The sequence below is a fragment of the Dasypus novemcinctus genome, chromosome 4, assembly GCF_030445035.2.
Source record: "Dasypus novemcinctus isolate mDasNov1 chromosome 4, mDasNov1.1.hap2, whole genome shotgun sequence".
NCBI classification, from domain to species: Eukaryota; Metazoa; Chordata; class Mammalia; order Cingulata; family Dasypodidae; genus Dasypus; species Dasypus novemcinctus.
The window spans coordinates 94,068,634-94,086,212 of NC_080676.1; the positions used below are offsets into that span (position 1 = coordinate 94,068,634).

The 17,579-nt window shown below is 34.6% G+C and overlaps 1 protein-coding gene and 1 pseudogene across 2 annotated transcripts in view; both read left to right on the forward strand.

The window, feature by feature from the left end:
- The window catches only part of CD47 (CD47 molecule), a 62,204-nt gene that overhangs the window by 30,168 nt on the left and 14,457 nt on the right, over positions 1 to 17,579 (forward strand). For both annotated transcript variants that reach the window (XM_058295897.1, XM_058295898.1), the window contains exons 3-7: positions 2,110 to 2,199; positions 14,243 to 14,350; positions 15,519 to 15,611; positions 16,602 to 16,694; positions 17,158 to 17,250. In XM_058295897.1, the coding sequence (XP_058151880.1) occupies positions 2,110 to 2,199; positions 14,243 to 14,350; positions 15,519 to 15,611; positions 16,602 to 16,694; positions 17,158 to 17,250 (477 nt within the window). The remainder of the gene's footprint in view (positions 1 to 2,109; positions 2,200 to 14,242; positions 14,351 to 15,518; positions 15,612 to 16,601; positions 16,695 to 17,157; positions 17,251 to 17,579) is intronic.
- On the forward strand, positions 8,798 to 9,575 carry LOC139438793 (cyclin-C pseudogene; annotated as a pseudogene).

Below are 17,579 nucleotides of genomic sequence, written 5' to 3' on the forward strand. Positions count from 1 at the left end.
AATGATTTATTTTCAGTTACGTTCATTACCAAATTGTTGGTTAAAAAAAAAGAAAACCAGGAAATAACCAAAATATCCATTAATTGTGATTTGTTAAATAAATTATGTCATTTTTATAAAATAGAGTATGAGCATCTGTAAGAAACAATGAGGTGGAGCTATATGTACCAACCTGGAATGATGACCAATGTATTTAACAGAAAATCCTGAGAATAACAGGTTACACAGTAGTGTGGAAAATCCTTTAACTTAAAACTTTAACATTTTATTTAGTAAATGAGTAGGAATAAACACAAATACCTTGATGATATTACTCTGAAGAATATTTACTTTATGATATATTTCTATATCATTTCAATTTTTATTGCAAGTTTTTATAAACTTTCTCATTCAAAACTAAATAAGAAGTGGGTATCGAGAAATAAATTGATGAAGCATAGTCATTAGGTCATAGAGTTTTTACAAGATCTTTTGGGGATTTCACACCTAATGAAATGTGAAAACCTAACCACAATTCATAAGTTTTTCTCTGGTAGGATTTAAGTCTGAAGTGAAATGGTTTTTGGGGGTTTTTCTCTAGTATAGGAAAATGCTCAGTTATAGAGTTGGAAATTCACGTATTCATTGTAGCATCTGAAACATCTATTTCTTAGTAGAGATCTGCAACCACAGGAACATCAAAAAACTGCTTTCCATTTATTCAGTAAATGGTCATGGTTATTTTAACATTCAACAGCAAACTTATTGAGTCTGTTATATGTAGGACAAAATACTTAGTTCTGAAAAGCTAGAGGTAGAATTTACAATGTTATATTCTGCAGGTTAATATGACCATTTTACCAGAATTTAACATTAAAAATTTAGCAAAAGAAATGCATGGTTATCATGATAATAGTATGAAAGTCCACAATATTCCTCTCTCACACCAATATTGGGGAGAGCGGTGGTGGATTCTAATGAATAGGGTTAATTTCAACGGCATGTCAGTGCTTGCTTGGGCAGTAATCAGAAGTGTGCTTCAAAGAGAAAATCCCTCCTGTATATAGGCAGATTTTGAAATCTTTCATTGCATTTCCTTAGCTTTATTGTTAGAGAAGTTTCATAGACAAAATTATGGTCTTAAGGATTTATAAGATACAATTAATCTACACTTTAAAAAGTTCTCAACAAATCTTATTTGAATTCTTAGTATTACTATTTCCTTAATGTATGATGTATAGTATATTTTCATTGTGTCAGTAACATGTGACCCACTTAATGACAGCCCTTCATGCTACTTTACATGGAAACAGTCCTTCTGAAGCCTAGTTATTCACAGATCAGTCTTCTGTTCCAGGGTAGGTTTGAGAAAAGACAGGACTCACATCAAACTAGATCTTAGTCACAGTTAGGGGGTGAAGGTACCCAGAGGTTCAGCTTCCCTGTCTGGGTCCCCTGAGTCATTCTTTGCAGAGAAATTTCATTGTTGCAAATTCTTGGCATGTTGCACATACAGGTATTCAACTTAAGAATACACTAAAAATCAAGTACAAGTACTTTTAGTATTGTCCATCTATCTGCTAAATTGACTGCTGCTATTAATACTAACTGTAGTTAATATTTCCTGAGTTCTTGGAAAGTACCAAACTTTGTTTTAAAGTCTTCTGCATTTTTGTTAATCATTAGACCAGTCCTTCAAGATATAGGCACTATGTTATACCCACGTAACAATTTAGAGCAGTGAAGAAAGGAGAGGTGTTAAAATATTGTCAAAGTGACACAGTTTATATGTTAGAGTTGTGTTTCAAACCTAAGCATTGTGACCTCAGACCCTTTCTCAGATGCTGTATCACTCTGTTGCCTTCCAGTAAAGCATGGGTTAACAAAAATGTGCTGAAAAACACTTAACTGAAGCTTTTTGTTTTATGAATATTGTTACATAAGTAAATTATAGATATAATTCACTTATATATGTACATACACACATGCATATTTATCTGTGTATCTTCAAGCCACAGCTTTAAAAAATTATTTTTATTTTCTCCATGATAAAATATGGTATAGAATATTATAGTACTTAAAGTGATTATAATAAATACTAATTGTGATTTTTGTTTTCTTCCTTTCCAGTTTCATGGTTTTCTCCAAAAGAAAATATTCTCATTGTTATTTTCCCAATTTTGGCTATACTTCTGTCCTGGGGACAGTTTGGTATTCTGTGTAAGTATCTATTTCTATTTTTCATTTATGTTTTAGTAATGAAATTGTTATTTCTGGGAGACAATATTATTTAAATATTTCACTTAACTAAAGAGTTGTATTAATGTAATAAATAAGAACATTCAGCTTGAATACTTTTTGAAGTATATAGCATCCCTATACTTTGTTACAGTTCACTTTTAATTTCTAATTAGCTTGTTATTTTATATATTCAGAATGAAATCACTATACTGAATAGTGAAATAACCATGATTGAATAATACAGCTGATTTAGATCAGTCTGTTTTCAATCAGCCGTCAGTAATAATACCTGAAACTCATGTAGCACTTTAATGTTTACAGATTATTTATACATTTTATTTTATTTGATAAACACATCCTGCATTAGTGTTTAAGATACGGCATTATGCTTTTGAATTTCTGTATTTTCCCAGTTTGAACTTCCCTGTGTGCCTGTGCTCACCCTTGGAAAAGCCCAGTTACTCTTGTCTTGTCTTCTTATTGTGCATCACTATAGCCTGAAAGGAAACAGCCACAGGAGAGGAGTTGTCATTTAAACTCTTTGCTTATAATAATCATGTGGTCAGACTTCTTAGGGTAAATCTTGATGCTACACCAGATTTAGCATCAATAATATGGAATTATCATTATGAGGTAAATAGGTAATATGTATTCTGGTTGATGTTTATACCCATCCTTAATTCCATATCAATTTGGTAGAGGAAATCTACTGTTAATACATTTGTGAATGTCTGAGGTGACATATGTCTAAACTCTTAGATTTTTAAATTGCAGTATTTATTTCTACAGTACAATGAAATAGACAGTTATTGAAAGCCAGTGAACATTACAAGGCAAGGAGTAAATAATGCTGATATTATTTATTCTGAAACCTTTTAAAAAGTGAAAGCTAGTAAAATTGTATTGGTCTCTTGTTTATTTCACAAATCTTTCTTTTACTTAGAAGTTTAAGCCATGCATATCTAGAGTAATATATAAATGTTCAAGGGAGAAAACTGATTTTATATTTTAAAGGTTCTTATTCCATGGTGCTCTGGGAATGCTTCGTGACTTCAAAAATGTTCTCAATTTTCGTCTAAAAGGAAAAAGGGGCAAGAAAAGGCTAACAGTAGTAACTGTCAAAACATTTCACAACTCTTAGCTTCAAGACAGTGTCTAGACCTCTTTTGGAAACTCTTAGGCTTTCAGGAAGCCTTTTAAATCAAGGAAAGGACTGGGATAGCATCAAGAGCTATTAAGTCTTTACTGATGTTAGGAAAAGCCTTTGATAGTGTTGGCGAACCCCAACTTCAAGGGCTAAGTGGTGTGATTCATCTGGGCACAGAGCAGCCTCTTTTTATGATTGTGGAGTTATTTCAAAGTAGTATGATTTGTTGAATTTGAATTAATAGAAGATTGCTGATCATGGCATGATCATTACTGACATTATTTTTAGTGGAATGGATCAAGAGTGAGTAATATGGTTGATTTACTTTTATGTGTTTGCCATCAGTTATATTTTTATCAAGTAAACTTTACAGTTCTTTTTACAGACTTCAAAATAATATTTAATCATTTTAGAATACCTTATACAATAGGAGTAGTAGAGAAAAAACAAAAATCATGTAAAGTCCCATAACCTAAAAATAAAGTATTGATATATTTAACAAATTTCCTACTCCCTTTCTTTTCCTACACATTTTTGTTATCTTTTTTAAAAACAAAACCATAATTGTATTCATACATCTTATATACTTGTACATATGGATTCCCTGCCCCGCCCCCCAAGTCTTAACCTTTTTATAGCTGCCTGTGCTCTACTTTTATGGATATACTATAATTTACTTAACTTTCATCTTGATGGATATTAAGGATGTTTCCAGTATTTTTTGACACTATGAAAATAACTGCTAACGATATGTAAGACTGGAAATGGGGGAGATATTTTAAAACTCTTGATACTTACTGCTAAGATGTGTTCAGAAACATTTTATCAGTTACAACTTCTGGTAGGAATTACCGGCCTTTCGCCTTACAATCCTGACCATCTTTACTGATTTGATTGGTTGGAAACATGTTATTTAGTTTTCATTTTTGTATAGTGAGGTTAAGTGTTCTTTTTTGTATTTAGTCTATGGGTCTTATTTTAAGGAAGGTGTTATAATCCTAAAGAAATAGTTTATGGAAATATTTATGTAGGCTTATTTTACGACAAGTAAGTACAGGTGATGTGGCTACCTACCGACACAATTCACCAAGCCTAGATTCACATTTAAAGATGTCGATGATAATAGTACCCAAACATTTGTGTAGTTCTTGCTCTGTTCGACAGGCACTGTTTTAAAGTACTTTTCAATTGAAATCACATTTACTTCTCCCAGGAGCTCTAGGGGATAAGGTATTATTATTATCATTCCTGTTTTAAAAATAAGAAACCAAGACATAGAGTGGGTAGACAATTTGTCCACAAATTGGGGGTTGAAGCAATGCTGTTCACCACTACCACCGCTATGCAATAGTACTATACTTCCTCCCTATCATGAATTTACTTTGAGAAGTTTCTTTTCATAAAGAGTGAGCCTGCTACTTATATGTGAGTGCATACACTGAGTATTTGAAACTGTTACTGATAGAGCATAACGTTGACCTAATTAGTTGCTTTGTAGAACACGCTGTTTACGGTGTGCCTACTGATTGATAGGCATTGGGCTTAAATGCTAGAGACTTGAAAGTAAATCGGACATTGCACCTCGCTTTGTGGCACTCACACTTTAGCGGAGGAGGCATGTACACATGCATACTTCTAGCATATATTTGGGTAGACATGGATTTCAATATGCTTTTCTTTTGGTACTGTTTGTAGGAGGCCTCTTGTTGGTAGCCTTTGGATTGTATCTGTTTTCTAGTAGATGCTGGAGTATGCTTTTTTAAAGATGCAGACTGTATCTGAAAACCCATGACTTTTACATTCCAGATTTCTAGTTTTTCTTAACTTTTCTTCATCATTTTTATGGTCTGTACTTGACCAGGAGATTTCTTTATTTTCATATTCACTTATCTTATTCGTCAGGTAAACATCACATATTATCCATAGCATTTCCTTGGCAGTGTTTCTAGCCCATGTGAGTCTCTTGTGGTCCAAGATAAAACCTGGACTTTTGGTAGACTAAACTGTCAGTAAAGCCAGCAGCTATTGCCCTCCGTTTGATTGTAAAAAATGTTTCTTTATAGCAGGCTGTATCTCAGGATGCCGTTGGTCCTATTGAGGAAACTGAAGCCAAGCCAGAACTTGGTAGAACCTAGACCATGTTTTGAAGACAAAGTTCTCTTACGGGGAACTGTTCCTAAATACCTTTGTCTTTAACTTTAACTTACAAACTTTAAGAGAAATCTCTGTGCTTAGCCAAACTGCTCAGAGATTACCAAAATCAAACTCTTAGCCTAACTGAAGAATTCTAGTTCTCTTGGCATTGCATTTCAGACAGACTGCTGCTGTTTTGAAAACTATACCAACTCAGAAGTTTCCCACTTCATTGACAATTAAGTTACTAGCTGATTTTCAGGGTTCTTCTTCCTCACTTTTGGACATCATAACAGATTCTTTTCATCATTTAGACAGCAGATAAATGATTTTCAAGTGCTGCCCCCCGACTCTTCTAGTTCCTACAGGATTAAAGTTCAATTCCACATCAAGAACTGACTAACATTCTGAAATCCTTTGAGATAATCTATTCTTACTTTTCATTTCTTTGAACTTTTGTTTTATATTGGAGTCCTTGTTTTACACAGAACTGTGGGACCATAAAAATGACCATGTAAGCTGAAATTCTGCAAAGCAATCTTAATAATAAATGGGAAAAATTATTTCTGTTCCATGACCTTTAAAATTTTTGTCAAAACATTAAAAAATGTCTTCCTGTTAAAGTATATTAAAAAATGAAAAATAGTAAAACTATTTAGGGCACTGTAATTTAAAATATTAGAAACATTGAGAATTAAAGTGTTTTGTTCCATTACAAAAAAGCATATCAAGAGTAGTTGGACAGCACTTGCTTTCAATTAATCTTTTAACTCAGGACACAGAGCAAGCATCTTTTCAATGCCTTGGTGAATTGTCATGCTCCTTCCTAAAAGTTTGTATCAGCTTGCAATAATTTGTATTTTGCACTTCTGATGTTTTGAAATATCTCCAAGGGTTCCTGTACTATAAAGGTTTTTTACCAGAGTCTCTTCCTCTGGGACATCTTCATTCTTGTCACAGCTGCTTCCCTCAGTTACACTGTTTATCTTCACTATATTCCTCTGGCTGCCTATCTTGAATGGCATATTCAACATTCCCATGATCATCTGTTTCTTCTATAAGTCTTACTTACATTCTCTTCAGGTTTCACGTCCAGCATTGTCACTTTTCCTTTCTTTGCTCTTTCATTATATTTCTCATTTCCCTCTTTCAGTTATCCATTGTGAAAGGTCACATGAATTTCTCACTGGGTGACAAGGAGGTAACACAACTGCACACTTCGCTATCTGTGAGTAAATTGCATAACAGATGTACAGTGACCAATCACCAGTAGTTTTAAAAGAAGTGATGTGCTGGTTCACTGATCATGTTGTACACCTGCTATTTATGTAGTGATTGATGGACTGAAGAGATAGCAGTGAAGTTTGTCCTTTATGAAATTATAGTTAATGTACAAATTGAATTCATGCATATAAGAACCGAACAAAGTGAGGACTGCCTATAAATTACATCAAATTTGTGTATTTAAGTCATTCTTCATGTCTTTCTCTAACTTTCTATTCCCTAGTCAAGCTTAATCTGAAGGGATTTTGGTTATGCTCAGAGCTGTTTTGTCAGATGTTCCTGTAGAATTCATTGTTGGGAAATTCAAGGAATTTCCTACTAAGTACTGGAGTTCAATTCTGAGAACTAGCTTTATAGTGAAAGCAATTAGGGCATGAAAGCACATTTTAAAAAAATAATGGATCTGTGGAGTGGAGTCGAGCTGATCAGATAAAGGGACACAGTTACTGGGCACACTGGTCTGTGGTTGCTCCAAGGCCATTCCGCCGATTGGTTTTTTTTTTTTTTTTTAATTTTTTTATTTTTTATTGACTTTGTAATAATATTACATTAAAAATATATATGTGAGGTCCCATTCAACCCCACCCCCCCCACCCTCTCCCCCCCCCCAACAACACTCGTTCCCATCATCATGACACATCCATTGGATTTGGTAAGTACATCTTTGGGCACCTCTGCACCTCATATACATTGGTTCACATCATGGCCCATACTCTCCTCTATTCCATCATGTAGGCCCTGTGAGGATTTACAATGTCCGGTGATTACCTCTGAAGCACCATCCAGGGCAGCTCCATGTCCCGAAGACGCCTCCACCTCTCATCTCTTCCTGCCTTTCCCCATACCCTTTGTCCATTATGTCCACTTTTCCCAATCCAATGCCACCTCTTCTATGTGGACACTGGATTGGTTGTGTCCATTGCACCTTTATGTCAAGAGGAGGCTCAGATTCCACCTGGATGCTGGATGCAATCCTCCCATTTTCAGTTGTAATCACTCTAGGCTCCATGGTGTGGTGGTTGTCCTTCTTCACCTCCATCTTAGCTGAGTGTGGTAAGTCCAATAAATCAGATTGTAAGTGCTGGAGTCTGTTGAGGCTCAGGATCTGGCTATCACATTGTCAGTCCAGAGATTCAAATCCCCTAAATATATCTTAAACCCCAACATTAACTGCACCTCCAGCACATTAGCATGGAAGTCTTATGAAGGGAGATCCCATCTGAGTCCAGATTCATCACACATAAACACCATTTCCAAAGAGGGGCCATCTGCCCTGGTAGTTAACCCCATCGGCCATGACCATAACTCCCATGGGTCTCTTTAGCCCTCAAAGGAACCAATATCTGGGGGTTGTATCTGCTTTATCTGTCTCTCTGACTCTGCTCAGTTGTGCATGAGGGCAAACCTTCTGCCAGCCTCCAGACTCTTTTTTAGAAACTCGTAGCCATATAAACTCATTTCTCCTTTCCATTTCCCCCTTACTTTAGGTCAAACAGCATTTTAAAGTCATGGTATTTTATGTAGACATGGATATTCTGCTGATCCGCATTGAACCTTCCGTATAAGGTCTTTTTCCAGTTGCATCATCAGTTGGTAGTTGATAGTGGTCCCTCGTTGCCAGGGAGGCTCATCCCCGGGTGTCATGTCCCACGCTGGGGGGAAGGCATTGCATTTACATGCTGAGTTTGGCTTCGAGACTGGCCACATTTGAGTAACATGAAGGCTGACAGAAGGAAATTCCCAGGCACAAAGTTGCTCTAGGCCTTGTTATTATTTTGGGTTTATCAGCTCACAAGCATAGTCATTAGTATCAGGGGCTCACTGTTGAACCCTCACTCCCTCCCGGTCCCCACCACTGTACCTGGGAGACTGTCGCTGCTCCCCTAGGGACCACGACAGAGCACCACTGGCCAGGAACCCAGTACCCCCCCTACTGTGGTTTTTAATTGTTGCCACTATGAGTATATCCAAACATTAGATTGGTATTTTTTTAATCAGGGCAAGCTGTCTTCCATGGCTGGGAACTTTTGGCAGAGCTCCTGCTATTTGCAGTGGATTTTGGATAAGCAAGATCTGTTAAAGGAGCACCAAAAGGACTTAACGTTTCTCTCAGAAGAATATTAGAAATTTTTTTACAAATGTTTTCCAAGCATTAGGTGAAAATCTTAAATTAAGACAACAAATTATTGCCTTGGCTACAGTCTATTTCAGGAGAGTCTCTGAAAAGTATAGATCCTTTATTAATGGCTCCTATCTGTGTTTTTGGCATCCAAAGTAGAGAAATTTGGAGTAGTCTCAAATACAAGATTGATTTCTGCTGCTACTTCTCTATTAAAAACTAGATTTTCAATTGCCTTTCCAAAGGAATTTCCTTATAAGGTGAACCATATATTCGAATGTGAATTCTCTTTTAGAACTAATGGATATTGCTTGATACTGTATCATCCTTACAGACCTTTGCTCCAGTATGTGCAGGACATGGGCCAAGAAGACACGTTGCTTCCCCTTTTAGGAGGATAGTGAATGATACCTACAAAACGGATCTTTGCCTACTGTTTCCTCCTTTCATGATAGCTTTAGCTTGCCTCCACGTAGCCTGTGTTCACAGCAGAAAGATGCCAGACGGTGGTTTGCTGAGCTTTCTGTGGATATGGAGAAGCTTTTGGAAATAATCAGGGTTATTTTAAAACTGTACGAGCAGTGGAAGAATTTTGATGAGAGAAAAGAGATGGCAACTATTCTTAGTAAGATGCTGAAACCAAAACCACCTCCAAACAGTGAAGGAGACTAGGAAGTCAGAACTCTGCTGCAGCCAATCTTAAAACATTCCAGAGGATTCTGTTCTGAACCACTTGGAAATAGACCATTGGAAAGATTTCAATAATGTCTTAATGGAACACAAGTGAAAATTAATAGCTAATTTCTGTCAAGCATATTAGGAAGTGATTTTATTTTTGCAAAATAATTTTTACTCTACCTAATTTGGTTCCTATACATTAAAATTGCTTGATTATAAATCTTTGGAAAGGTTTTAAGAGGACCTACATACAGACATATATAGACATTTCAAAATTAATAGCTTTTTGATGAGTATAATTTTTTTAAAAATTTGGATAGTAGAAATTATAGCTTTTTATTATAATTAAGCAAGGACACAGCAAGCATAATTTGTTTAAAATTCTCTTTGGTCACTGAAGGACCAAAAAAGGACCCAAAAAGTCAAATACATGAGGGTTTTTTTCCCTTCATTAAATTAAACTTTAAAACTACAGTTTAAGAAATCAACTCTTAGAAATTCCTGGAAAATTTTGATAATGCTGTTGATGATTTCAGGGAAATTAATCAAGTACCTTTTGGCTTAAAAATATGTTTTAGTCAGTACTTTTGGTATCTTTCCATGGAAAAAACTAGCTCAGCTTGGTAGAAAAGTACAATATCAATAGTATACTTTTGACATTTAAAAAGTTATGTTGGAAAGTGGATGTAGCTCAAGTGATTGAGCACCTGCTCCCCAAATGGGAGGTCCCAGGTTCAGTTCCCAGTGCCTCCTAAAACAAAAACAAACAACAAGCAAAACAAACAAAAAAACCAACTCAGTGAAGCAGATGTGGCTCAGTGATTGATGCCACCTTCCTACATAAAAGGTCCTGGATTCAATCCCCAGCCCCTGGTACCTCAAAGTAAATAAATAAATTAAATTTAAAAAACATAAATGAAATAAACTTAAAATTTAAAAATGTAAATAAAATTTATATTCTGAAACCATCTTGAAATGCTGAGCAAACTTTAAAAAATCCTACCTGAAGTTATTTGCAATTGATTCGGAATTAATCAAGCAATTTGAAAGGTAATTGGATAACACATTATAATATAATTGAAATTTGATAAATTTTAATGTTAATTTTAGTCTACTATGAGAAGTTTTTAATAAGATATACACACTGTAGTTTATTTTGTTTTTTAGTGTGGATTTACTACAGATATCCTAAGCCAGGAACACAATCAGGTTTCAGGCCAGTTTGATACTGGCTGCTCTTAATTTTGATATGTGTGTAGACTTCAGACCAAGTATTACTTCAGTGGGACTGTGCTGTCTGTGCCACATAGTAAATTAATCATTTTCTTCAGACTTGAATGAGAGTGATAAATAAAAATTTAGATTTTAGGAAGTTGATATACATTTAAAGGATTTTTATTTATAAAAAAAATTGGACAGGGAATTTCATTTTAGATTTGAACAATCATGCTGGAGTGAGGTCATATACTAACTTGGACAGGGAAAATTCTATGCAGGAAAATTAAATATTACAAGGATCATTCTGCAGAGCAGATTAACTGTATATCAGCTTTAATTGCAGAGTGGTTTTTTTCTACTACCTGGTTGATTGCCCCATTTTAGGACTTTATTATTGAGTTTACTGTGAGTTTTACCTAATAATCTCAAATACCCAGTGCTTTCCCTTGGTTCTGTCTACACCATTATCACATTCAGTTATTAAACAGTATTTTATTAAATAATCTGATTTTACTGTAGGAAGAACCAAACAAAATGTAGCTCAGTATTTTATTTCTAGCAATTTAGTTGCTACCACCCTAAACTCTTTCTAGATTTAAATATCCCAACTTCCTAAAATTGTGAAACCATCCACAGACCATGGCAAGTCTGGAACCAAGGCTAGGAGTCAGTGTGTTGGGCATCCTCTTCTTTAAATTTTCATATTTAAGGTATTTGCTGTGGAAAGTATGGTCGCTTTTAATTATGTGTCCTGTAGACTGGAAAGTTTTCTAGTAAGCATTTTAACTGAATTGTTTCATCAGAGAAAGTCAGATAGTGTATAAAATTTCATTATAAAATTATTTTAAGGGAGTAGATGTGGCTCAAGTAGTTCAGCGCCTACTTCCCACATGGGAGAACCTCGGGTTTGGTTCCCAGTACCTCCTAAGGAAAACAGAAACAAACAACAAGCAAAAACAAACATAAAACTAACTCAGGGAAGCCAATATGGCTCAGTGGTGGAGAACTGGTATGGCTCAGTAGTTGAGCGCCGACTTCCCACATACTAGGTCCCAGGTTCGTTCCTGGGTCCCCAGTACCTCAAAAAAAAAAAATTTTTTTTTTCAATTTTAGTTGGCTCCTTGCAAGTAACCAGTTTAGTATTGGCACCAGTATCCATTTTTAATCAGCCCCAGTTTCATAAAGCCTTTGTTTTTTTTTTGCGTATGTTAAATTTTAAAATAATGATTAAAATGTAAATAATTTTAAGATTTGAAAATTTTATTTTAAAAGTTATCAGGTATGTTTTATCCCCCATTCAAGACAAAATTGATTTGCAGTCCAGCAGATACCAAAAGTAGCCTAAAATTATTTTGCTGTGGTTTTCAGAAAAACCAAACCAAACAGGTGCCTCCCTTTATGATTTATTCTTATTCTGATATGCATTACATGTCATTGGTAAGCCTACTTACTAGTCACTTAAAAAGAGACCATCTAAATACTGTATCTTGGAGCGTATCCAAAATTTCCTTCTGGCATTGAATTCTTGGATTTTTACTTTTTATTGGCATGGACTGTCATCTATGTGCGCTGTATGGTCTTATCTATTCCATCTTGTTAGTATCTTGAAAAAAATTGACACCTGGGCTGCATAAGAGGATGCCTACTCCATAGTTGCTGTTGAACCTCCTGTAAAATGTGTCCATTGTGAGAAAAGAAAATGTCTGTAAAGAAACTCTTTTTAAAGGTTCACTAAAGATACTGTTTCAGAGCCTCTGATTATTTAAGTAGCTCCCACTAATAATATTTGTTAGAAATGACTGCTTAATATAAGAAGAGTTTAAGGCAACCTTGAATGTAAATAGTAGTTGAATCAATCGACAGCAACTAAGGCTACTTCCAAGATGAAGTATACTTGCACTATAAGGGAATAGGCCATTTTATGGTAGGACACTTTCAGGATTTTGTGTTGTTTTATTATTGTGGTTATTGTTTTTCACATATAGCTCTTCAAAGCCAGAAGATGTTGAATTTTATGTGAGTTTCAATCTCTTTATTTTTGTTAAGAATGGCATAAGACAGTCGTTTATGCATAAAATTCTACGATACTCTAACGTGACTTCTTGTTGCTTGATCTTGGTAGCTCTTTTATATATTGAATTAAACCTGAAAGATTTGCTTATGACTATTAGACTGATGGGGTGGTACATTTTGAAACAGCTTCTTTTTTACCAACTTTTGCAGAACTCTCAAGCTCTATTTAGATAACAGTATTCATCGTATTACAATTGAAAATGTGTAGTGTGTCTGGAGAAGTTTCCTTTCTCTACCTGAGTTTCTATGTCGTTTATGATCTATAAACTCAATTTCATCCTAGCCAGTGTTTGAGACTAGGAAATAGGAATGCTGTGAAAAGTTACTCTGTGAAAGCTGTGAAAATGTATTCTGTGAAAGCAGAGCAGGAATATGACTGATTAGTAACCACATAAGGTCCAACGTTGGAAATAAAAAATGTAGGGAACTTGCGCTATTAAGTTTGTTACTTTTTTTTTTTTTGGCATTAAGATAGACTTCAGCTACTCAGTTTCAGGTTTGATAATTGCTTAGCCCTTCCCGCCTGAAGAGATTAAGGTTGAAGTTACAATCTAAAGAATGGGTAGGTAGATGTTTTTAAAAATCTTCAGGTGCCTGTAGTATACTTTAAATGTAGATTTTACTAAGGTCATTCAGGATTGTGTTTGTTGTTTTTATCATATATTATGTATTTATCATTTGGGGGGAATATTTTTATTAAATAATTATTTTTAAATTATTAAATTATTTTAGTTGCATCGATTTAAATATTTTTTCCTGATGATTTCCTTAGGGTGTGATTTGTCCAGTGTTTATCTGTACTCTTTTCCAAAACAAAATATCAACATCTTCAAATATTTTACTGATTTTATATATCATGGGACATAGCTCTCTTTTTTTCCATCTTGCCAGTTAACCACTAATTCTTTCAGGATTATGACTATCAGTATTATCGCCCTGGGCCAATTTTGCTCCTCAGGGTACATTTGGTTTATGTCCGGAGACATTTTTGATGGTCACAACTGGTATCTAATTTGTAAAAATCAGAGATGTTGCTAAAATTTCTATAAAGCACAGGACAGTCCCCCACAGCAGAGACTTATGTAGCTCAAAATGTTAGTAATGCCAAGATTGAGAAACCCTCAGTATATAGTTTTATTCTTTAATTTAAAGAATGCAGTATATCCCTGGTTATCCTGCCATTGCACTTTTTATCCATTGACTTAATATGAAAAAGATTTGAGGTAACTTGATATGATGTGAAGGAGTTACTTCTCAGAAGTTATTATTCAATTGTACTAAATTGTCAGGTTATCTCTGTACTTCATAAGTTAGAAAAATGGCTTAATTCCTTGTGATTGAGATATTGTATTCTTTGTGTTTTTTTAAAGCACTTAAGTATAAATCCAATCGTACAAATGAGAAAACCATTCTTCTAATTTTTGCTGGACTAGTACTCACCATAATCGTCATTGTTGGAGCCATTCTTTTCATCCCAGGTAAGGTGTGCAGTACTCTAAAAAAGGGCAGGGTTGATGTAGATGAGAGTGTATTCCTTTCCTTGGGCAGCTGTACAAATGATCACAAATTGGGTAGCTTAAAACAACACAATTTCTCTCACCTTTCTGAAGGCCAGAAGTCCAAAATCAAGGTGTCAACAGGGCCATGCTCACTCCTGGCATTGTAGGGAAAGATCTTTTCTTTGCCTCTTCTAGCTTTTGGCAGCTGGAGGCATTTCTTGGTTGGTAGCTGCATCACTCCAGTCTTTACCCCCATAGTCACACTGCCTGCTCCTCTTCTCGTGTCTTCTTCTCTGTGTCTGTATCAAATTTTTCTACCTCTGCCTCATAAGTATAGTTGTCATTGGATTTAGGGCCCACCCAGATAATCCAGGGTAAGCACCTTCTCTCAAGATCCTTAATTTAATCATATCTTTTGCCGTATAAGGTCACATTCATAGGTTGTGGGGATTGGGACATAGACATATCTCTGGGGCCACCATTCACCTCACTACAGAGGCAGACATTGACCAAGGCATGGACATGGGAATAGGAGTGGGAAACTAGTCTGTTTGAAATGGCAGTTGCATTTAAGAGTATTGGAGTGTGCAGTAGCAAATAAGGGTGTACAGAACATGAAAAGCAAAGCAGAGAAAGACTAGGACTCAAAGTGACAGTCAGTAGAAAGTCATCATGGTTTCCTGAAAAGAATGCAATATAGGTATAAAGTTTTAAGAACATAAATTTGGCAATTGTATTTGCAGCTGGAGTTTGTGAGGAAATGGGGAGGAAGAGATGAATGCAGAAGCTAACTTGAAAGAACACCTGATTAGTCTGTGGGACAAAATGAATATAGCAAATGAAGGGAATGGTAATTAAATTGACTTCAAAGTTTCTCATTTGCAATTAAAGTAGTAGGTAGAGCCAAATTAAAGTTTTGACATGTTGAGATATGGATGTTGAAAATTAAGTTGAGATTGTGTTTGGTCTTATATAATAAAAATATAGTCAATTTTGTGTGACATTTTGGCAGGCAATGCATATTTTTTAACTTTCACGATCTTTTAAGAGCAGTATTGAGATTGATACCTTTTAAAAATTAAGTACTTTAACTTCCCACAGTGAGATATATATAGAAAACATTTTAAATATTTTTATTTATTAACAGGTGAATATTCAGTAAAGAATTCTTCTGGGCTTGGTTTAATTGTAATTCCCACTGTGATACTAATATTGCTTCAGTACTGTGTGTTTATGACAGGTGAGTATTGGTTATACTTTGATTTTCCCTACCTTTTTCATTTAAAAAACAGCATTTTTGGTGGAAAGTATTCTTATGTTTTTACAACTCAATAAAAGTTTATCATGCAGATTAATTTTAAGGTTATCTTAGGTTTTCAAGGCATTCAATTATTATATAAAAATCACTTTTTTATTTGATGCCAATCAGTGGATTTTAAGTTATACTGTATAATTTTTCAATAACTCTTTTATCTTTCATTTCAGTTTTTTAAAGTTATAAATAGATGTTAAACATATATTTTTCTCATCCTTTGCCAAGCTTCTGCATCAAAAAGTTGAGTTCTATGAACAGGGTTATACATCACTAACAGTGGAAATGTATTTCTTTAACATTACTGGGAAACTTTAACATTGTAGTTTTAAAAAAAGGTATTTTAGATGTCCATACTCTAATTAGTATCATTTTTCCTGCATTTTGGAAGTAAATAACATTTTTAAAATATTATTGAAGAGTCTATTTTTTTCTAATTGCACATTAATTTGTTGGTCTCAGAGCCTGTCTACACATTGAAAAGGGGTTAATTTGTTGTAGTATCACGGATCTGTAGATGTACTAGACATTACAATGTTTATAGCAGCATGTTTGCATAGTGGTTCTCTCCTTTCCACCAGAGGAATTGTGTGTGCATGTGGAGAAGCCATGTGCAAAAGCCACATTGTAAAATATACGACGGGCAAAAGCAGCATTGTTCTAAGAAGATTTGGGGTAAAAAATGCCAGTCTAGCTGACTGACCATGAAAATAAAATGCTGCTGAATGAGTGTGAATCTGGAGCTGTCTACTTGTTGGAAGGTTTGAATCACTGAAAAAAATATCTACCATCTGACAAGAAGTTCTAGGTCATCCTTTGGTCATTGGATATTGTTCTTAATTGAACAAAATGCAAATAGGAATGATTGCTTCTTAAATATTTTTAACATCCTTCTGTTATATCCTTTTCCTCCTCCAGCGTTTGGGATGTCCTCCTTCGCCATTGCCATATTGATTATTCAGGTGCTGGGTTATATACTTGCTGTGGTTGGGCTAAGCCTATGTATCTCAGGTAAGCATCACATTTCTCTTGAGTGGAGCTTTTCTTTTTTAACTCCATCTTTTCCCCATTGAGGATAGTTTTCCACATTGCTCCTAGAATATTGGCTGTTTATGGCTTGTAGCCTGCTTGTTTTAGCAGCCAGTTTCCTACACTTATATTTGTGGGAGAGATTTTAAAATAACCAGACTCCAATTGACACCAAAAGCAGGGGCCTTAGGCTTTATATACTATTTTCCATTTGTTTTGATAAGATGATATATGTATTATAAAAATAAGGGCTTTTTTCTCATAGTAATTTGGAGTCATTTCACTAACTCGGTTAATAATAATGAAAATACAGAGAATTTTTGTTTCTTGATAATGAGAAAAATAATCACTTTCTTTACAAACGATACTAGTTATTGTGGGTTCTTTTAAAATGATCAGTTATTTCATGTGGATTTCTAATATAAAATTTCATTTGTTTCTACAGAGTGTGCCCCCATGCAGGGTCCTCTTCTGATATCAGGTTTGGGTATCATAGCTCTAGCAGAATTACTTGGACTAGTTTATATGAAATTTGAGGGTAAGTTAAATTTTATTTTTGTTGATCTATGCCAAGAATTTAAATATATAATTTGGAAAATGCATTTGGTTGGTTCTTACAACTTTTGACCAAAGAAATGTATTGATAACTCCAAAAATGAGAAAGGTAAAATGAATACTACTGTATTTTCTAAATAATAAAATTGGAATAATTTGGGCTTAATTAAAGAAAATAAATGGCATATGAATTAATGAAAAGTTTGGATTATGAATTATTTTAAGAGAAAATGGCTGTACGTTTTAAAATGCGTAGATTTCTTTTTTAATAAAATATGAAATTGTTAAAAAAAATACACCATAGTATGAAAA